Source organism: Natrix helvetica (genome assembly GCF_964273705.1).
Source record: "Natrix helvetica genome assembly, chromosome: 2".
Taxonomy (NCBI): Eukaryota; Metazoa; Chordata; class Lepidosauria; order Squamata; family Natricidae; genus Natrix; species Natrix helvetica.
In genome coordinates this window covers 110543591-110567104 of record NC_138552.1, presented here as the reverse complement: position 1 = coordinate 110567104, position 23514 = coordinate 110543591, and the positions used below count along the sequence as shown (strand labels likewise).

General features: G+C 40.6%; 1 protein-coding gene across 1 annotated transcript; it reads left to right on the top strand.

Annotated features, from left to right (window-relative positions):
* Positions 1-246: 246 nt before the first annotated feature.
* LPCAT3 (lysophosphatidylcholine acyltransferase 3) lies at positions 247-23368 on the top strand. The gene is made up of 13 exons (XM_081941810.1): positions 247-530; positions 9373-9480; positions 9593-9699; positions 9884-9977; positions 10228-10265; positions 12828-13006; positions 13289-13397; positions 14391-14477; positions 20656-20822; positions 21615-21762; positions 22593-22751; positions 22850-22976; positions 23060-23368. The coding sequence occupies exons 1-12, from the start codon at positions 401-403 to the stop codon at positions 22964-22966; spliced, it is 1443 nt and encodes a 480-aa protein (XP_081797936.1). The 5' UTR covers positions 247-400; the 3' UTR covers positions 22967-22976; positions 23060-23368.
* Positions 23369-23514: the final 146 nt, after the last annotated feature.

Genomic DNA, 23514 nt, shown 5'->3' with positions numbered 1-23514 from the left:
CCCTTTCTGGCTCTCTCCTGTCTTAGGACAGCCAATGAAAAGCTGAGTGCCGCCTCACGCTCTGGACGCCACCCTTCCTTCCCAATAGAAATGGCTTCCCTCAACTCTCAACAAGCTAGATGTCCCTTCACGTGTGTGCGTAGGGGAGGGGGGGTTATAAAAAAGGTGTGGCTAACCTTTGCCTCAGTTAAGCGTTGAAGTTCTTGCTCCACCCTTCAGCCACCTGTTAGCCAATGGAAGGTGGGAGCCGGGAGTCTTGAAACCAATCGGCGTGACAGGAAAGTCGGCAGGGGCGTGGCTTAGGTGCGGGGGCCGCCGCGGCGGTACTACTACCGCGGCTGTTAAAACGGGTTCGAAAGGGGTAACCGAGTGGGTTCCGTTGGGTGGCCCGGCGGAGAAGATGGCGGAAGACCTCGGGAGCGCCATAGCCGCCGTGGTGCGGCGTGGGCTGGGCATCAGCCTGGCCGAGATAGCGAAGTCGTTGGGCAGTTCGGAACAGGCACTTCGCCTCATCCTCTCAATCTTCCTGGGTAAGTATAAGAGCGAGGAGGAGGAGGAGGGACGAGCGGTGCGGTGCCACGAGGGAGAGATCGAGGCTGCCCCGGCGGCTCCCGTGTCCCCACCCCCACCCCCACGCTCGGGATACCTAAAAAGCCCCCTTGCCTTTCCAGGGTTCAAATTGAGACAGGGGTCTCGGGGAGAGGGCGGCTGGGCTTCTCGCCGGGAGTAAGGGCGGCCCCCGTGAAACCGGATCCCGGTGGGCTGGGCGATCCTTCATGCCTGCGCTGACAGACGATCTCCTGTGCATATCTTGTTTTGCCTTTATGGTTGTCCTGGTTGCCTTACAGATATCTGGCGTCAACCCCAGGTTGTCAAATGGAGCAGCAAACTCTTCTGAATGACAGTCTGCGAAGGAGGGGGCGGTAGGGCTCCTGTAGCTCTCTTAATGGTTGGGTAGTGCAGGGAACCGGGTGAACCAGCAACCTTGCATGACAAGTTGTGCCTACTGACTTTTCTCCTTTATATGCCCCCAGGGGTGTCTGCAAAAAAAGTGTGCAGATAGGTGTTTAAATTGCTAACGACTCTGTTTATCCTGTTTATCCTAGCTATTACAGGGACAAGGAATGACTGTGACTCCCCATGTCTGTGGTAGCCCACCGGTTGCAACCATCCCATTAAAATTTAGAATAGCGAAGGGGGGGGCACAACAAAAGAAAAGATAGCAAAGCTATTTTGCAGGAATGGCAACTTTTTCACTCCCAATTTCTGCTCAGACATTTCTTAAGAATACATGAGAATACATTGTTATCTGCCTTTTGCATCAGTAGTTGGCAACAGCTGGCAATAGAAGCTTGAATGAGGAATTGTTTTTCTTAGGAGGTGTTTAAATATGTGAAATGAACATGAATCATTAGCTCAAGACTTGGCCAAACTTTAAAATATTATGGCTTGTAGATGTTGGAGTGATGCATATTTACATAAAAGAAGATGACTGCTTATGCTCTGTTTCAATTTGTTAATCTAAATTGTGAGAATGAACCCTAGGTCTGGGAATCTGGAAATACTTTTGATGTTGAAACATGAGAAGGTGGTAATTATAGTTCCAGATGGAACTATATATATATATTGTATTCTTACAAAACAGAGGAATTTTATTTTTTATGAATGCTTGCACTAGTAAGAAAAAATACAGATATCATTTGCTTATTTTAATTACAGTTCTACCCTAGAAGTTATCCTTCTATATGTTTTGATCTAAGGGCTGTTAAACTTGTGGCCCACACCTGGTTTAGCGAAGGGGGAAAAAGTCACAATACATCATGTGACAACGCCATGATGACGCAAGTTTGGTACCCCTGATCTAAGTTGACAACAGCAACTCTTAACCTTTCTGGGCTCACTGGAAAGTTCTCATTTTCTACAAAGAAAGCCATATTATCAATTGCAAATATGATAATGTATATCAGAGGACATTAAACCACCTTGTTCCTGAGCTCAGTGACATGGCATATAAGTTTTGTTTTATCACTGAAAATTCATTCCAGCTAATATGTTGCCATTCAGTTGATAGATAATATCATATATAATATTAGCTGGATACCCGTGCTTCACCACAAAACTATGTGACCGGGCTTGATAAATTGACACTTAAAGCTTGAAAATGTCTAACACTTTAGCATCAGAGTGTGTTAATCCTTTTATCTTATGCACCTATTATTTCTCCATTCTAGTTCACATGTCCATACAAGTAAAAGGTCTGTGTAGCACATAGGAGTCACTAAGATACTTTGTAGAAGAGTGTAGGAATTAAGATGATTACTTTTTAGGGAAGGGAAACCTGATTTTTTTGGTTCATTGCTGTGCTGCTTTCTCAACTGAAAAGCAATATAACTTTGGAGACCAGATACTTCCAAAATCCAACACATTTTGCCATTGGAATGCTACATAATTCTTTTTGTTCCTATTCCTAATAGTCAAGAGTACCACGAAGAGCAAATTAAGAACCACTTGTATTGATATATAAAGGTGGAATTAACTTATTTATGTGTATGATCTCAGCATCTTACTTCATCTCAAAGTTTCAAAAGCTATTTGGTTTCACCGGTATGGCGGAACCAGTAGTAATTAATTCTGTATCTCTTATAGAAATCTTGGCCTTCCCATCCAGGGAGTTCTCTCTCCTATAGTTAAAACTACTTAGTTGTTTCCCAAGCTTCTCACTGTTGTAATCTCTGCTAATCTCAGAATAGAATGTCTTTAATTTAATGTACTTCTGCCAGTTTTTGAAGATCAGATAACATGCTTATCCAAGGATGTACGTGTACTTACTTACATTCACTGTTTCCATCAACCATTCATCCAAGGGCTTGTATTTTGAGGAGGTAACTGTTGCTGCACCCTTTTCCATACTTCCGTATGTTCATGTATCTCAATAGGTGGTTATTTTAAGGCAACACCTAGATAATTGCATTGTAGACCTATGTGTTGGGAGAATTGCAGATTTGTATATATTTTCTCATTTCAGGTGTGTGCTTAATTAAGGTTTCCAAGGTGTTGTGTAAGATCTTCAAAACAGCCATGTTTGGAGCATACATTCAGCACTGTGCCTTGTCAAGATTCTTCAAGTTTATATGGAACAGAAGTTTTTACCTTTTCACATTAGCTTTCCCTTTGCTTAATTACTTCCCAAATTTCCTCTGGTAGCTTTTAAAGCACAAATTTAATATAAAGAAAAGACATATCTGATGTATGTTCAGTTCTAGTATCCTACCTATATGTCATTTGTCAAATAGTGTTCACATTCAGGTTTTGGGAGTTCTTAACTTACATATATATATTCTTGTTAGAATAGTAATATTGTGTATCATTTGATGCTGAACTGAAAAAAGTTTATTACGTTGCCACCAGTTCTTACTGGTGCCATCAGAACTCACTTTTGTTCTGAAATCTGTTCCATATCCCGTTTCTGAGAGAAAGAGAAAACCTTCTGTAGTCCAACCTCCAAGTCAGGATTCCACATCATGCAATTCAGTCTTGCCTTCTGTGATTGGCAGAATTTTATGATGCCTTAAGCAGGGTGAAGTTTTCTTCATAGACAGTGGGATAGAAATGTTTGCATGCAAAGCGTATGCCCCGTTACTGTTATATGATTCTTCATAGAGAAATATTGGAAGCCCCAAACCTCAGGTAGTCTGAGTAGACTAGATTATAGTAATGGTGATGATTTTGCTCGTTTAATGTTAACATTGAGCTGTAGCAAAAATAGTGCATTGATTGTTTGCAATGCTATTTGGAGGTAAGTAGAACTTGAAGGGATAAGGTGGCAACATTTATTGACAAATAGCAATAATGAAAGAGCAATGGATGTTGCATACTTGGAATCAGAAAAAAGTCATCCTGACTCAATTGATACCTTCTCCTAGCTTTTGTTCACTTGTATAATAATACTTCATTTCAATGCAGCTTTCATAGAAGGAACTTTCAAAGAGTGTGGACCTGTTGCTAATAATTACAACTTGTTGATCAATTTCTATAATGGTTTATAGGGCAAAAGATCCAAATAAATCAAAGGTATGCAATACAAAAAGGATAAAATTATGAAAGCAGAATAGCATTAGCAGAGATAAGCACTTCAGATTTAAATTAAAAAAACTGAAAAATAAGAATGCATCTCTGAACTAAAGCATACATGTATTGAACAAATAATACAGTTTAAAATAGACTTCTGAAGAAAACATCCTATGTTGGAATATCATAATCCATGGTTTCTGTCTGTTAGTTTTGTTGGCAGAGAACGAGGGGGAAAGCATTTTGAGAAGTTTCTAATGCACAAAAGTGCATTGGTGGGAATAGAGTATTACAGGTAACTAAATATATATTCAAAGTGGATTATTACTTTTTACATGAGCCTAAACAATATGTAATGTTTTGATTGACAATCTTACAAAGTTTACAGGTTTTCATTTTAAGGCAGTTCCACACCAGCAGCTTTTAAAGAAGTCTGTATTCTTACAGTTTGTGAAATTTTGGATTCTGAAAATCAGCATTTTTCTTTTGAAATTCTTTGCTTCTCTGAGTATGTAGACAAAATTTGGAGGTATACAAGAAAACATATGTGAATGATCTTGCAAAAGATAACGCGCATCACGATTCACACCATAATGTTCAGAATAGTTGTGTAAACTTGGTCCTTAAAAATACACATTTGCCATTAGAATATCTGGGAGTATGTATTTTCTAAGCCCAGCATTGTTTTGAGAAGCAAAAGAAAGTGGTAAATACAAATATGCAAATACATTGCACAGAATGCATTTGTTTTGTCCCAGTGCTGCTTTGGGGAATTGCATCTTAGATTTATAATCTTCATAAATGTATTTAAGCCAGAGGTGCAAACAAACAAATGCAAATCACAGGCAATGGATTGCTGTGTTTCTTTTTCTTTCAGTGCATTTTTATCACGTTTTCATTTTCTGTATAAATGTTCCCATGTAATTGAGCTATTTTAATAGTGCTATGGAAATCTAGACTATCCGATGAGTTTAATTGATTACCTCAAAAAAACAGTTAATACATGATATATGGCAGCTTATAAGTAATGTAGATTTGAGCTTTTGAAATTATTTGGAAAAGTTTGGGATGAATTCTGCAAAGGTATATCTCCTAAACTTTCAAAATTTACTACAAGTTGAGAATGTCCTTTTGCAAGATTTTTGTAAGTGAGAAAGATGTTTGTAGAAGTTGTATGTTTATTAATAGCTGAGTATTAATATCCTTCATGTATGCATGTCTGTATAAAACATATATCCAGGAAGCTTGAGTTGAGCATATTGATTTAGAGGGAGAGAAGAGAGTGAAATCCAGTTTATGATATTGCTTCTATATTATATGGCAGCTGGGTTATCAGATTTCCAGTATGACCTAGTCTAGTGGACAGAAAAACATGTATTACAGAATGTGGCATGTTTTGTTTTAAAAGTTCAGTTTGTGAAACTTGCATGTGTAACCTGGCCTAAGACAAAAAGCAGAATGCATTGAGGTGGCTTCTTTGCTTGCAGCTCATGCTGAATTTGAGAAAGATTTTATAAAGACATATAAAATATTAATACCTTAGGATAGATTACTTACATAGTATTTTATATCTCATTATAAATCATAGGAAAATATTGTGACTAGAGAGACAAAATGTCTTAATTGGGGACTATTTCTTCTAAGGAAGCAATTCAGGAAATCCTTTTACAGTTTCAATAGAAACTTTCCTGTGGCTATTTTAGAGTGAAATTTAAATTTATGCTGCTTATTTGAAACAGGAACTTGGGCTATATGTGCCGAGGTGCATTGCAGCTCTATAAAGCTTTAGTTATTGCATCAGTATAGAAGGCAGGGGTTACACTTGTACATAATATTAGAGGGTCAAAGCAAACTTTACAGTTTTTCCTGAGTTCTGTTACTCTTAATATTTGAAGTCACTCGTAATGTTTGAATGATTATTTCTCCCATTTTCTAATAATCAGTTTTGGGAGATTTGGATACATGAAACTTATTTAAACATATTTTACTATAGAAAACTATAATTACTGTGGTTTCCAACATGATGGGAAAGAAATATATATATATATATGGTGTACTTTTAATATGGATCCCAAAACATTTTGAAGAAAACTCTCTTCAGAGGAATTGTGCTATAAAAATGGCATTCATAGCATGGCTATACTCAGATCAAATAAAACATAATTTTTATTTCTTTTCTATTTGGCTTTCCATATATTTTCTGTTTGTCTCCAGTATGACCTCTGCACTCTTTCCTTGTTATCTGCGAGGTTTACTGTCCTGTCTGAGTTTTAAGTTTTCTTAAGGTTGTTTTCAGGAGTTAAAATCACAGGAAAGACATGGGATATTTACCCAAGAGATGTATGTTCATGAGAAAAAGAGAGAAAAAGAGAAATGGGTTGGTTTTTTTTTTTTTTTGGTTAATATAGCATTTAACCTGAAAACTTTCTTGGGTTTTTTGCCTGATTATGATATGCTTTTAAATCATTCATTGCATAGTGTTGTATACTTAGTGGTAGTTCCCTGTTTACTGGGACTGTTTTAATATCTACAAAGTATAGTTTTTGTATAAAATTCATTTTGTGTGTGTTAAGAGCAGCAATTTGATGTCCCTGTTCTTTATATAGAAAAGGGTCTTGATTAAGTAATACTATACATATATACAAATACAAAAGATATGTCGCAACAGTGAGCAAGTTTTTGTTGTTGTCGAGAATTATTTTACTAGCTAAATAATAGATGAAGCAGGTGCAGAGAATGAAAAATGACTGGATGTTGAAACCATGGATCTGCATCAATTGGTCCTGATTTAAGGATGAAATATAGGAGAGGCTATGTCTTCATTACAGTTTTTATTTTATTTTAGAGTCCTCTAAATGTGCTGGACTACAGTTCCAATCATGCTCAGCCACCATAAGGAAGACTGGTTACGGATGAAGGAAATTGTAGGCCAACACATCTGGAGAAAGAGAATATTATGTTTCTGAAGGCTGCTTTTCTGAGAACCATGCAATTTCAACTTTTAATTTGGATATCAGTCCTGGAAGCCATCTTTTTCACTGGAGCTTCAGGGCTGCCACATTTAGTGCCTGGGAAAATGGGAGGAGGGATTGCGAGGAGCCGGTAGAGGATTAGCCATAACAACATTCTTTTCTATGGGAGTCAGGAACACTCAGCCTGCACCTGGATAGGAGTGACTGGGGTTGTCTCCAATTGGGATGTTGAAATGATTGGACCCTATGATGGACTTGTGGGTGAAGGGGATGGATCTTTAACTTTCTTTTGGGTGGGGCAAACCTAAAACACTCAGTTTTGGGGTTTCCCAGATGTGCCAATATGACACCTCTAATAAAACGGAACTTTGAGGAATCACTAATCTCGGAGTCTTCTTTAGTTGGGGGTGTTACTTGGAACCCTGACATTGGATTATTGAGATGCAAACACTTAACTTGGGAGATTGGCAGTTTTTGAAAATGTAACATTTACAGGCTCCTTCCTTATTACTACAATTTGATAAAAGCAATATAAAATTCAAATTGTAGTAATAATTTGTTTCTGGAACTTTGCACTTTGATATGGCCCAAGGGCTAACCAATAAAGACTCAATGTCAAAAGGTTCCTTCCTTATTAGAAATTCACAGCTGTAATAATAATTGAATATTTTTTCCAAGTGTAAAAAAGGGGGAAAAATATAGATTTAGTGGTGTTACAAGGCTTCTGTATTTGCCTCTACTGCAATGAAAAACATATAACTAAAAACGTAGTTTCCAATTTTATACTAGTTTTATATCTTGGAGTAGAACTGCTGCCATTGTAAATACAGATGCAGGGTCAGTCAAAAAGGACTCAGATGCCCATATACTCAAAACAAAGAGGGTAAACTTGAGCTCTAGTACATGAGGGCAGGTGCAGTGTTGCCATTACTAAAACTTGGTGGGTTGAAACCCATGCCTGGAACATACTACTTGAACAATTTAAATCAGGGGTGTCCAAACTTGGGAACTTTAAGACTTGTGGACTTCAACTCCCAGAATTCCCCAGCCAGCTGGAAACCACCATCCTATCCAGAAGCTGCTACACTGCCAGGCTATCATGGTGCCAAGACTTTCTTCCCAGATGAGAAGGGAAGGAAAAGATTGTGGGGAAGGGAAATCTCATGCATGAACAATGATGAGAGCCATGCTTGGTGGCACAAGGAATGTCGTGTACCTTGTCCCAAATCAGTGGAGTTCTCATTCCCTTTTATTTTTTCCTTGTTTCTCTCCTCTGCACAAGGGTAAACAAAATCAAAACACTGAATGAGTGTTGTCTGTGACCAAGGAAGGCTTGGTATATAACTAAATCAGAAGCTAACGCTAAACATTTGAGATCTGAGAAATGAGCTTGCTGCTTCTAAACGCTAAAATTATTCAGAGGCACTACATGGTGTGAATATGTGAGGGGTTGGTGGAGAGAGGCCACAAAATCTTTCCAGAGCTTTCTACTTCCAAGCTGGGGTTCTGGAAAGCTGAAACGTTTTTGGGCTAAGAAAACACAATACTGATTGTTTCCATTCCTTGACAGCCAATTTGATCGTAGATATGTTACTAAATTGACTAAAACAAACTTTCTGTCTGGAATTAACCTAAGCTGTGGTCAGCCAATTACAGTATTTTATGGGCTTGGGCATGAATAATACTCGTATGACTATTGAAACCATTTCATTACATCAGGGGTGTCCAAACTTGGTGGCTGGGGAATTCTGGGAGTTGAAGTCCACAAGTCTTAAAGTTCCCAAGTTTGGACACCCCTGATTTAAATTGTTCAAAGAAACAGGCCTAACTAGAAGAGGTTGGACAACCATTTGTCCAGAATGGCATAAGTCTCCTGCTCAAGCTTGGGTTGGACTAGAAGACTTCCAAGATCCCTTCCAACCCTGTTATTCTATGTTCTGATTCATATTGTGTTCATTTAAGACCTAACCATTCTCTATTCCATAAATGGATCTTAGCCTCACTTTAGCACCCTCTGTTGTTCCTTCTGACTATTATTTCTGAAAACTGATAACAGAGTTGTATATCTCTGATAATAAACACTTGAAAGGCTTATTGAATAAGCCTCTCTCATATTTTTTTACTCTCAATGTTCTTTGCAAAAATACAGTCTCCAAATTTTATAAGGTCGGTTTACTCATTTTACAGCCTCCTTATTCCCCTAAAACTATCGCTGTCGGCTATCAAAAAGTGACCTACATCTTGGACAGAAGATCAAAATATAAGAATATGTATAATTTAATTTGTGAAATACAGATGCACTATATTGATTGCACTTGTTTTCTCTCTTTAGGATACCCCTTTGCCTTGTTCCAACGCTACTTCCTTTTCCAGAAAAGTGACTACCTCATCCATATCTATAATACAATAATAGGACTTTCACTTGCCTACTTCAACTTTGGTAAGAGAACTAGAAGAGTAACCTACTAGTGAGCACTGGGAAGGTGTCTGGGAGGGTGCGCAATGCTGCTTGTCTGTAAGGTGTTTGTAATCACTTCTATTTACTTTCTTAGGGCCACAGTTCTGTCACTCTCTCATATGTGTCTTCGTACAGTTTCTCATCTTGAGGCTCATGGGTCGCACAGTCACTGCCATTGCCACTACCTTCTGCTTTCAGATGGTAAACATTTATTTATTTAAATTTACTAGCCACCCAACTCCAATGAACATACTTCCTCCCTTCATGTTTTTTTAGGGAATTCTGTTTTTGTCTTGGTCTGATGGGTTCAAGTACTGTGAGGAAATTTCAGGCAGAAAAAATGGAATCTATGCAATAGCATGTGATTTTAGCTAATATTTTTCAGACATATTTGATGGCTGGCTACTATTTCACGGCCACAGAGCACTATGACATCAAATGGACCATGCCACATTGTGTCTTGACTCTAAAGATGATTGGTAAGTAATTCCATTTCATGCAGTTCCTGACCTATGCAGTTTCATCTGGTCCCTTTATACTCAGTCTTGTGGTTTTAATTTATTTCCTTGGAGATCCCAGAGTTCTTATATCTTTAAAAACCATAACTGACAACTCACACACAGATGTTTCTTAGCTGAGCTGTGACTAGATCCATATCAGTTCTATGTTGGCTGCCCACAAAGTGTTCAATAGGCATATTTCTTGTTTGATAATGTATATTTTTTGTAGGTTTGGTTATTGATTACTATGAAGGCAGGAAGGAAGAGGTGAGTAGTACCAGTTTTTTCCCTCCATTATTCTTTAATCATAAATTGGAATCATAAGAGAAATTGAAAACACTTCTGTGACTCATACCAGATCCCCTGTGATTGTAAAAACATCCCCAGAATATTCTTTATAGGCTATAAATCATCACACATTTAGATTGAGGCTTTAAAATAAAATGTAGATATTTAATGAAATTCACAATGAAGGAAAAAGAGATCTTGCAGCAATTGAAATTCAGATAGCTGTCAAGCTGGGGAGCAGACTTAAATCTCTAGCTGCAAATGGAGGGCCCAAAATTATGTGTTTATTAAGAGAATAAAACTTACAGACTATTGTTTTTATTGCACAATCTTTCAAAAAGACTCAAGCAGAAAGCCACATTCCTGCATCTCATAGATCTTAGGCAGCAGCACCCTTACACCTTCATTTAAACAGTGCAAACTTTCTTTATCATGAACATTTCTTTTTGCTTCCATTAAATATATGTGGAAGATTAAAGCAAAAAAAGAACATGGCATCATTGACCAGTTAGAAAAATAATTGTATTCCATTTAGCTGAAGATTTACAAATAAGACCAAGGATGGTGATAACCCCCTTATGAACTTCTGTGTTGGTTCACCATATTTAGTTCACCAACTCTTCTGTATTAAAAACTACTATTATTACTGACCTTTAAAAAACTCAGTGAAAGCTTCCAAGTTAGAGGCTAACAACATTTATTTGAATACTTATAAGCATTTGATGCATCAAACTAAAATTAAAGGATGAGATGTTTTATGTACCTGTGGCTAAAACTGTTATTGTAGTACATTAATTCCTAAGTGGAAGTGAATGATTCCACAGGCAAGCAACTTAGATGTTTCTTAGAGTGGGTACAGAATTATTTAAAATATAGCAAAGGTTCTTCATGGGAATGTTGGAGACAAACATATTAAGATAAAGTCTCTGTATTTTTAAATTATTTCTTTTATTTGTTTATTAGCCTATTTTGCTGCTTCATTCAAGCTAACTCTCCTGTATGAATACAGATTCCAGCAGCTAAACTTCCCACTGATCCAATTATATGCAATACACTCTGAGCCCTTCTTGGCAGACACTGGAACAGAGTTAAATGGGCAGACTCTGAAGTTCTAAATTTGAAGATAATAGAATTGCTACTAATTCTGTCAAAACCAAATTAGGCATTCCTACTGTACTAACAGAGGCCAAATTCTAGCAAAATAGGAAAATCTCCAATACTTGAGACTACAGTACAGATTGTCCTCGACTTACAAAAGTTTGTTTAATGGCCATTTGAAGTTACAATGAAAAAGTGACCAATAACATTTCCCCACTTACGACTATTGCTGCATCTCCATGCTCATGTGATCAAAATTCAGATGCTTGGCAGCCGATTCATAGTTAGCTGCCAGGTTGTAGTGTCCTAGGATCACATGTTCATCTTTTGCAACCTTCTGACAAGCAAAGTCAATAGGGAAGCCAGATTCACTTAACAACTGTGTTACTAACTTAACATCTGCAGTGATTCACTTAACAATTGTGGCAACAAAAATGGAGCAAAGCTCACTTAATAACTGTCTTGTTTAGCAACACAAAGCATAAGTTGAAGATCACCTGCATGTTGCTTCAGAGTGATGGAAGAGGCTTCCTCCAAATGAGAAAACAAAAACTAAAATAGCAAACTCTGTTCAATCTAATGCTTCCCCCCCCCCTTTTCTGGTTTTAACTGTTTAGCCTTGTTACAAGTTTTTATAGACCCAAGATTTTACAATTGTTCTTTAAAAGATTGTTGGCTAAGTGAGAATATTGCAATTTGGATTTTGAATATTTTAGAATGCTTAGATAAATTTTCTATCGACTTCTCTTCAAGTCTCTGGATAAAGGCTACAAATAGCAACAAGGTGGCTTAACACGAATGTAATGTAGAAAATTTGTGTGAGTTCTGCCTGCTAATATCCATAGGTTACTGGCAGTTTGACAATGGAAGGTTATCTTGTTTGTGTAGGGAGTGGGGTTTTTTAAAATTCATTTGGAACATGTGGCTTGTTAAATTGTTACAAGCACAGTGCTTGAAAAGGGATATTGGTAACCTTCCCGGATGCTGCAATCTTCAGCTTATCATGGGTTCTGATGTGTGGCTCCACCTCTGGTTATCTGTTGCTGCAGTACCAAAGAATAAACTGATAAAACTGCACTTGCAATGCTTATTGCATTAAGGATGTAACAGAAAAGGAAATATTTTTTCATCTTATTTTTAATTTCACAACTGTATATTTGTACAATTTGTTCTACTGTACACTATTTATGCAGCAGTATTCTGTTTATTTCTATATGCCACTTCTCTTTAAAAGAGGCCTTGAAGCAGCTTTCAATAATATTCAAAATGATTAAATAATTACTTTTTTTCACCTCACAATTTTTATTTATGCCAAGCAGTTGAAATTCTGAACTCTGAGTAAAGTCTAGCTATAGAAGATCAAATTCTTTTGAGATTCAGAACCTTACAGGAAAGGTTTCACTTAGGAGTACTAACGTTAGTGTTTTTCTTATTATGGTGCAGGAATCCCTAGAGCCAGACCAAAAACAGTTTGCAGTCCGGGGAGTTCCTACTTTGCTTGAGGTCTCTGGCTTCACCTATTTCTATGGTGCCTTCATGGTGGGTCCTCAGTTCTCCATGACACGATATCAGAAATTGGTGAAGGGTGAGCTGACTGATGTTCCAGGCCAAAGACCCAACAGGTAATCTTCCATCCTGAGGCCTCTACAAACCAACTGCCCAAGTCTTTCTCATTAAGGATACATTTATGCAGCTCCCAAACTAGTACAACATTGTTGATACCATTTGCATTGGGAGCCGTTTGGGGATTCTCACTTATTAAGGAATATGGTGGAACCCTGACAGAATAATCTTTTAGTTGTGAAATGCTAATGTTATCTGAACCATTTCAACCAAACCACATATTTCCTTTGTTTTGAAATATGACACAAGAAGGAGTCTGGATTTTCTGACATTTGTTACAGTTTTGTTCCTGCTCTTAAACGTCTACTTCTGGGAACTTTCTTCATGATAATCTACACTGTGGCGTCACCTTATATTGATGAGGAATATCTTGGCTCTGATGATTATATGGTAAGTAGTGCTATAGCCTCTATAACTTCATATTAGGAGAATAAAATAAAAAATAAAAATAGTGTTTGGCTACATTAGGATAACAGTTTAGCTCACAAGTAACTTTATAATGATCATCTCTTGAATAACAGCCTATAGCTCTCTGATCTAGTTTTTCAATTTTGTGTCATCCAGATGTGCTGAATTAAAATTTCCAGAATTACAAACCAACATAAGATTTGAAATGCAACCAATCTAGAGGCATTAGATTGAACAGCTTGCTTTTAGTCATCTGCTGGTACAAATGCAACAGTATCTCTTGTTTCTAAAACACCAGAAAAACATCCAAGTATCTTCCTTTACCACTGTTTTTCCCCACTATTTGCTTTTATACATACACACACATACACACACACACACACACACACATTCTCCTGTTTCGAAAGTTCAACTTTTTATAAGTAATATATTGAGTAGTATCTTTTGATGAAGGAAAATAGTGCCCGTGTATCTCTAATATCTACAATAAAGGCACTTCATGAGTTGCCTGAGTCAAATTCTCAGATGTGCTCTATGGCAATGCATGCACTCAGTGCTTTGATTTACACATCCTAACAATTTCTTAATAGTTCACATTATGCCTGTCATGGCTTTGAGACCAGGAAATTTGAGACCAGGAAAGCTATTTCTGAAAGTGCCCTATTTCAGGTTCTTAGGCTGGCCTTTTTTTTACCTCAGATGAACCCTGTGATTAAATGTTGGACTATTAAAAATAAATTTGCTCCTTCTGGCTTTTAAGTGAGGACATATTTTTTTTGTATTTACTGTGTGATTTTATTTTGAAATTTCAAAATGTCTTTAAATATAAAATACTTTTATGATTGGTTTATGATATTGAAGTACATTTTTATACTATAAGCTTGGAAAATTAAAATAGTTAGTGCTAGGTATTATACAAAAAAGTTTTGGCTTCTGACACTAATCTTATTTTACAAATGTGTTCTTATAATGCAGAAACAGTCCTTCTGGTTTCGCTGCTTTTATATATTGATCTGGGGCAAGATAATGCTTTACAAGTACGTTACCTGTTGGCTAGTGACGGTAAGCCTGGAAGTTGACCAATTTATTTCCTTTTTTAATTTGAGGTCACCTTTGTTTTGAAAAGGACTAACACATATTTTATATATATAAAACCTGAGGAAAAACAACAACATAATCATTCTCCCAGCAGACAAAGCTAACGCCACAGTGGTGATGAACACGTCTGACTACCAAGCCAAGCTATCCAACCTACTCCAAGACCCCGCTTACAAACCTCGACCCCACCACCTACCTGGAAAAAAACCACCAAATCCAAAATAAAAGCCTCTCCCATCAGTGAAGAGATCCAGCAAAGAATCATCCCCAGAGAAATCTTCCAGATGCCCCAAACTCTATGGCCTCCCCAAAATACACAAAGAAGGAACACCACTCAGACCCATAGTCAGCTCCATAGGCTCATCTCTACAGAATCTTGCCAAATTCCTCGCCAAACAACTCCAACCCTAAGCAGAATCCATCACCTCACACGTACAAAACTCACTCCACTTCATAGAAACAATAAAGAAACAAAACCTACAACCCAACGACCTACTCCTGAGCTTCGAGGTCATATCCCTATTCACCCAAGTGCCTATAAAAGAAGCCTTGACAGCTATCCAGAACAAACACAACCCCCCTAAACACATCCTGGACCTGACCAACCACTGCCTAACCAACACATACTTCATTCATAATGGACAAAGATACAAACAGATAGGAGCATCCACGGGATCACCCCTCTCATCCGTCATCGCAAACATACATTTATTTATTTATTTATTTATTTATTCGATTTATAAGTCGCTCCCTCTCCACGAAGGGACCCGGGGCGGCGTACAATTAGATATACAAGCATATGACACGGAGGAGGAATATACATAAAACATTTTTACAATTTATAAATAAAATAGCCATAAAGTTAAAAGCAGTCACAATAAAATTAAAACAATTAAAATACCCTAAGATTTAAAATTTATCATTTAAAATTGCCAGGGGGATTAGAGAATATAGTTCTAATTTAAGCCAGACCGGCTAGTCGGAACAGGTGGATCTTGAGTTTCTTGCGGAAGGAGCGGAGATCGGTAGTTGTCCTAATGTCGGGGGGGGGGGAGGTCATTCCATCACAGAGAAGGCCCTACTCCTGGGCGCCGCCCTCTGGCACTGCTTAATGGATGGCACCCGGAGGAGTCCCTCTCTGTGAGAGCGAATTGGTCGCAGGGATGTATGGGGCAGGATGCGATCCCGCAGGTAACTAGGTCCTGTGCCATGGAGCGCTTTAAAGATGGTAGTCAACATCTTGAAACGCACCCGGTAGACTACAGGGAGCCAGTGCAGCTCGCGCAGGAGAGGTGTTACATGGGAGTACCTCGTACTCCCCATAATTGCCCACGCGGCCGCGTTCTGGACCAGCTGCAGTCCCCGGGTGCATCTCAAGGGGAGCCCCATGTAGAGAGCATTGCAGTAGTCCAGATGGGACGTCACCAGCGCATGAGTGACTGTGCGAAGGGCATCCCGGTCCAATAGGGGGCGCAATTGGCGCACCAGGCGAACCTGGTGGAACGCCCCCCTTGCCACGGCTGCCACATGGTCATCCATAGACAGCCGGGCATCTAGGAGGACGCCCAGATTGCGTGCCCGCTCCACGGGGGCCAGTTGCTCGCCCCCAATGGCCAGCGATGGAATCCACTGGTTGAACCGGGGGGCCGGTAGCCACAGCCACTCCGTCTTGGAGGGGTTGAGTTTAAGTCTGTTGTCTCCCATCCAGACCCGTACGGCTTCCAAACACCGGGACATCATTTCGACGGCCTCGTTGGGGTGGTTCGGGGTGGAGATGTACAGCTGCGTGTCGTCAGCGTACAGATGGTATCCCACCCCAAAGCCACGGATGATCTCACCCAGCGGCTTCATATATGTGTTGAACAGGAGGGGCGAGAGGACCGACCCCTGCGGCACCCCACAAGTGAGCGACCTCAGGGTCGACCTCTGCTCCCCTGCCAACACACATTGCGTCCGGTCGGAGAGGTAGGAGCAGAACCACCGCAAAACGGTGCCCCTTACCCCCAGCCGGCGCAATAGCATACCATGGTCGATGGTATCAAAAGCCGCTGAGAGGTCTAATAGGACCAGGATAGAGGAACAACCCCTATCTCTGGCCCTCCAGAGATCATCTACTAACGTGACCAAGGCCGTCTCTGTGCTGTGCCCGGGTCGGAAACCGGACTGGCGCGGGTCTAGATAATCAGTTTCCTCCAGGTGACATGGGAACTGTTGGGCCACCACACTCTCTACAACCTTCGCTAAGAAGGGAAGGTTGGAGACAGGACGATAATTAGCTAGCTCAGTTGGGTCCAGAGAAGGCTTCTTGAGTAAGGGCCTCACAACCGCCTCTTTCAAGGCGGCTGGTAGGAACCCCTCACTCAATGAAGCGTTCACTAGTCCCAAGAGCCAGCCTCGTGTGACCTCCCAGGATGCCAGTACAAACCAGGAGGGACACGGGTCCAATAAACATGTGGTGGCTCGCAGTCGCCCACGCAACCTGTCCAAATCATCGGTGGCAACAGAGTCAAACTCCTCCCAGAATAGTCTCTCAAGACTCGCCTCGGACGTCCCCCCTGGATCACTGAGGGGGACCCATTCCCTCCGGATTTGAGCGATTTTATCCTGCAGATATTCCCCAAATTCCTCTGCCCTGCCCTGCCCTGCAAGGGGGCTTCCCGCGGCCTCTGTGACAGGAGGGAGCGGGTCACCCGAAACAGGGCGGCAGTGCGGTTGTCTGCAGACGCAATAAGAGCGGCACAATGTCGACGTTTGGCCACTCTTAATGCCACAAGGTATGTCCTTAAGTAGGTTCTTACCTGTGTTCGGTCAAATTCAGAACGGGAGGATCTCCATCTGCTCTCTAGGCGTCTCTTGTGGCGTTTCATCGCCCTTAGCTCCTCGGTAAACCAAGGGGCCAGGGTGGTTCGTTGCCACAGGAGAGGCCGCAAAGGCGCAACCCGGTCTAAGGCCCCGGCGGCCGCACTATTCCATGCGGCTACCAGGTCCTCCATCCGGGAGCGGGTCAGGTCTACAGGAAATGGCCCAAGCTCCGTCTGGAATCTATCCGGTTCCATCAGGCGCCTGGGGCGGAACCATCTAGGACATTCTGGTTCCGCCTCCCCGCGGTGGGGGGTAGTGCCAGGGAAGTCAAGCCGGAGAAGTGAGTGATCTGACCATGACAGGGTTGTGATGACTAAGTCCCCTATTCCCAGATCACTCATCCACTGGCCAGAGACAAAAACAAGATCCAGCGTGTGGCCTCCCTCGTGCGTGGGGCCCTGAATTAATTGAGTCAGGTCCATGGCTGTCATGGAAGCCATGAACTCCCGAACCACCTCGGTTGCTTCTCCCATCGACGGCAGGTTGAAATCCCCCATAACTAAAAGTTTGGGGGTCTCAACCGCCATCTCTGCGATCAGCTCGAGGAGTTCAGGCAGGGCTGCTGATGTATAGCGAGGAGCCAAGTATACAATCAGCAGGCCCAGCTGTCTCCCTGGGCCCCATCTCACGCCCAGAGACTCACACCCGGATGCCTGTGGCACAGTGAACTCTCGGTTCCAGACTCTCCTGTATAACCACCGCTACCCCACCACCCCTACCCTGGGCCCATGGCTGGTGGAATACTCGGTAGCCTGGTGGGCACATTTCCACGAGGGATAAGTCTCCCTCGTGGCCCAACCAGGTCTCCGTAATTCCTGCGAGGTCTGGCTCCCCCTCTGAAATCAGGTCTTTTATGAGGGGGGCCTTGTTGACAACAGACCTCGCGTTACACAACGTCAGCCTCAGGCCCTGGCTCTGTAGCTCCTGGCCACCTAGAATGCGGGGGTTGGTACAAGTGACCGGGCGTGTCCAGCGACCACGGTCTCCCAACCGACTGCAAGTTCTTCGTCTGTCCTCGCACACACCCCTCCCTACGACCGTTGGTATAACGAAGCCCTCTGTTGGAATGTTATTTTCCCTCTTCTCCCCCGCTCCGCTCACTCCCCTCCCGACCACACCTGTTCGCCTGGAACACTTTGACACTAACGCCTTAGATAAATCTGAACACAAACACAAACTCTGGCTTAGATATGTTGATGACACTTTCGTGATTTGGCCACACGGGAAAGAAAAACTGGACAACTTCCTCCCACATTTTAACAGCCTACACCCCAAAATACAATTTACCATGGAAATAGAAGCAAACAACCAACTTCCCTCTCCGGACAGCCTAATGGCTTCCTAGGACACACCATCTACCGGAAAAAACCACACACCAACCGCTACTTAAACGCACAATCCCATCACCACCCTGCACAGATCAGCTCTGTAGCCAAGACCCTCATCTCCAGAACCAAACGCCTAGCCAACAAAGACCACCTGAAAACTGAATTACACACACTCACAAACGTATTAATCTCCAACGGATTCTAAAGAAAAACAATTACCAACCTAATCCAAAGGGAGACTCGCCCCAAAAACCGAGACACAGAACAGGACAATGGCATCACCCTCCTCCCTTACATCAAAGGCGCCACAGATAAAATCAGAAAAATTCTCCACAAACACAATATCAAGACAGCCTTCAACACTGACCAAAAAGTAGCCAACATTTTAAGAAACCCCAAAGACAAAATCCAGCTAGAAAACCAAGGAGTCTACAAAATACCATGCAAAATCTGCCCTGCAACATACATAGGACAAACAAACAGGAGAATAAATGCACGCATCACAGAACACAAGAACGGAGTAAGAAAAAAAGAAAAAACTTCCTCCCTTTTCTAGCACCTTAAAGTTACAGGACATGACATTAATTTTGAAGGAACCAGGTTAATCTCCAAAACTGAACACTTCAACAAGAGAATAATTATGGAAGCTATCGAAATAGAGAAACACACCCACAATATGAGTAAACGTGACGATACCTTCCGCCTACCAGACATCTGTAAACCAGCCCTAATTAACAAATGAGCCCCACCCACCACCCAGGCCGTTACAACACGAAACAACAATGGACACACAGCCAGCACCAATCAGCACCAATCTACCAATCATGATGCAACCACACAACCAATCATTCCACTTACTGAAACAACGCCAGCACTCCACCCCCTCCCCACCAAGATTTATAGAAAGACGGCAGTTCCAACCACGCTTTAAGCCGAAAACCCAGCCTGAGGATGGCGAATGAGACCTCGCCGAAACGTTGCCAAGACAATCTCAATCTTACACAGGAAAAGACTCGAATACAATAAGACCAGCATGTGTGTGTGTGTATTGCATTTGTGCTGATAAATAAATAAAGGGATATGTATGTATGTATGTATGTATGTATGTATGTATGTATGTATGTATGTGTGTTACAACCCCTGGTATGCCTAAATATGGGAGGAAACTCACTACTCCCCCTTTCTGTCTATCGGCTCACTACAGGAGACCATCCAGGCAGAAAACCATATTTTTAATGTTGCCTTTTTATATTTGTGTTGTATTTGTGCCCTTTATTTATTTATCAGCACAAATACAACAATAGAAAAATAAATAAAAACAAGTAACCACAAAACACAAGATGTTAATCTTCAAAAGCCCTCGCAAGAGAGAAGCATCTTTACAGAGAGTGAGTGAAGGGCAAACACAGTTCCCAAATGATATTTAGGCTATTACTCGGGCAGCCGAAGCAGTTCTAGCTAATCTAACCTATTCAGTAGTTTAAAAAATAATATCAATCCTTTAAACTATATCCGGGAAGCAGTTTTGATTTAGTGCAGATCTTGTACCAGTTTACATCATTCAGGCACTTTTCAAGATTACTCCCACATAGAATTTGTTATAATAGTTCAAGGTGTCACTAAGGTGGGGAAAAGTCATTAAATGTGACCACTTCAAGAATCGTTGAAGCTGGTGGATTTCTTTTAATTGTTCAAATCTATGCTCCTCAACACAGCTGCCACATGGGAATCCAGATCAAGCTGGATATCTCTTCTTTCAGGGAGAGTCTCATCTCTAGCTCACTTCGCTACTACAGTAATTAACACTGGACTTAATTTTAGCGTATTGTACTTCATTTAGGCTGTTATTGTGTCTAGCCACTAATCAAGGACTTTGAATATGTTTTCTAATTAGGTTAGATAGAATAATATCTAATTGGCATAATTTAATAATCCTGTTATTTTCATTCCAGGAAGGAGTTTGCATCTTAACTGGGCTAGGCTACAATGGAAAGGATGAAAAGGAGTTACCACAGTGGGATGCTTGTGCCAACATGAAAATCTGGACGTTCGAGACAACTCCTTATTTTACAGGAACCATTTCCTCCTTCAATACTAATACCAACAACTGGGTAGCCCGGTAAGCATAACTTGGCTGTTTTCTGCAAAACGGTTTTAGTCAGCTGGAGAGGAAGAGTGGAATAAGGATGGGATGGGGATGAGATTGTGTTTGGGGAGATTAGGTGATTTTTGTGTGCAAGGCCTGAGTGAACAATTTGCAGCTCCCAGAGCATTTTTGACCACTACTGCAGAAAATCAGCTGCAAGTCTCCCAGGGAGTTTGAGCAACATAATGCACAAAAACAGAGAAAACTCCCAAACTCATTCAATCATACGATATGACTGCCCTCTTGCATCGCCCAACCCATTGCAGTTTGTAGTCCTCTAAAAAAATGTTAAGCCTCCCAAGATTGTTTGGCTCGAAAAACAGAGAATATACAGCTGGAGGCTAAGAGAATTGGGCTAGTCAATACCTAAAATGTGAGTAAGAATTAAATGTATGTTGCTTTGTTCCATGATGAAAGAAATGCAGCCATAGTGTCCTCCCACTTCCAGAAAACAAATATGATTTATTCTAGGAATTATTTTGACTAAGATCAAGGAGCTATTCAGAGCACTGAAACAGTATCACTGATTTCAGTATCCAGAGAACCTTTTATATTTGGAACTTTTAATAAGCATCTTGTATTCTCACACCATTTAAAGCTAGAGCCTGCAAAATTTTAATATTTGCCCTTTATTTTGAACAGCCTAAAGTTAAAAAATAAAATGTTGGGAGTTTCTTGGATGGCTTTGTTAAGTGTTTTTTTCTTTCCTGGAGAAACAAAATATTGTTGACACTTGCCCTGACAGTATTATATTTCCATTCCTAGCTATGTATACAAACGGCTGAAATTCCTAGGAAACAAGTTACTATCGCAAGGTATAGCTTTGCTTTTCCTGGCCGTCTGGCATGGGTTACACTGTGGGTATCTAGTTTGCTTCCAAATGGAGTTCCTGATTGTCATTGTGGAGCGGCAGGTGAGAACCTTTTAAAGTGTTATCTTAGATAATATTTAATATCTGGATCTACCTTTTTAAAAAGTCAAATAGAGTGAATTACAGAGTGACAAAATTATGCTGAGGCATCCATAGGCACAAGAAAGAATAGTCAGACTGATAAAACCAGTGGTGTGCTACAAGTCCCACTTGTTTTCCACATGCAGCATTGCACTGATGCGCAGCGGGAATGGAACTTGCATTGTGATACTGCTTTCATTCTAGTGAAAGGAGCAAAATCAGAAGCCCCTAAAGCTGCATTTGGTTCATTCACAGTTCATTGAATCAGGTTGTTTCAGATTACATTTTAGCACATGGATGAATCCAGCAATTATCACAATGTGCAAGGACTCTTAAGTACTGAAAGTTGCTTTTGAGCTTCCTCAGTGACACATTTATACTAAGTAGTTAAGTTGAACTCTTCTTAAGAGAATGAAATAAAGTGTTAAGTCTGTGCATTTCATTGTGTGGAAGACATTAGTAAATGTAAATCCATGCAGGAAAAGGAATAAATGCAGATTACATTCTTTGAAGTGGTTGACAACTGCAACACATTGGTTTAGGGAAAGTCTCTTGAGGAACCCAGAACAATTTCAAACTGAGTAATTCAAGGCTGATTGGCAACTTGTGATAATTGATAGAAATACCAAACGATTGTTGAAACTGCTGCTCAAATGAGATGGCAATAAGCTCACTGAAGAGGTTTTTCTGAGAGGAAGGAAAGTAAAAATGGGTAAGCAGCAGAGCCATGTTTTGTTTGTTCATCTGTAGGCTTAAAACTGATTATGGTTTTGGTTTTTTTGTAACTACAGGCTATTAAACTGGTAAATGACAGTCCATTTCTGTCTGCCTTGACTTCAAATATCATATTGAGGCCGTTCCTGTACCTGATTCAGCAAATTATTCACTGGATGTTCATGGGATATTCTCTAGTACCATTTTGCCTCTTTAGCTTGGAAAAGTGGATTAAGGTACCAAAGGAGTCAGATTCTCTATAAGAGGGCATTTCCCCTCTATTTACTGGCTGGAGAAAGACACAGCACACTGACTTCCTCATCCTCTTTTGCAGGTGTACATGTCTATTTATTTCGCAGGCCATGTGTTCTTCTTTACATTGCTGTTTACACTGCCTTATTTCCGAAAAATATTTGTGCCACGAAAAGAAAAGTTAAAGAAAGCCGAGTAACGCCCAAAAGGTGAGAGAACTATTCCTGACTAGCCATTAGAGCATAGTGGTCTTGGGTGATATCTAGTTGACTTATTTTGCTTTTTCTTTCAGATTGTACCATGTGTGCATTTATTACAGGATGGTTGAAGCATCACCTGCCAAATTTGCTGTGGACAAATTGTATGAGTGACTGGGGTGAAAGAGCACAGGGGTCAAGACCCCAAACTGAGGGGAACAGGCTGCAGACCTCTTTACCCTTTCTACAGGTTGCCTTATCTCAGCTTCTCCCCAGACACTTCCACCTCTGCAATGTCATGATTGTAAAGCACTTGATCCAGCTACCGTCTAGGAATGGAGCATCTGCCTGACTTTTTTACTTTCCAATTCCACTAGATAAAATTGGTCCAAGTTGGTTTTTCATTCATGCTTCAGCTGCTTCTTTTCACCAGATTTTGGAACTGGTACTGTTTTTCTATTACTAGTGTTATTTGTAGCTTATGGTAAAAATGAGGAACATAGTCAAATGTGGTATGCTGATTCTTCAGAGATTGACCTTGTCTCCTGGA

Excerpts from the sequence above, each read along its gene's own strand:
- LPCAT3 (XM_081941810.1), top strand. The coding sequence starts at position 401 with ATGGCGGAAGACCTCGGGAGCGCCATAGCCGCCGTGGTGCGGCGTGGG. Across the intron at positions 531-9,372 it reads CATCCTCTCAATCTTCCTGG|GATACCCCTTTGCCTTGTTC; the intron begins GTAAGTATAAGA and ends TTCTCTCTTTAG. Across the intron at positions 9,978-10,227 it reads CTTGACTCTAAAGATGATTG|GTTTGGTTATTGATTACTAT; the intron begins GTAAGTAATTCC and ends TATTTTTTGTAG.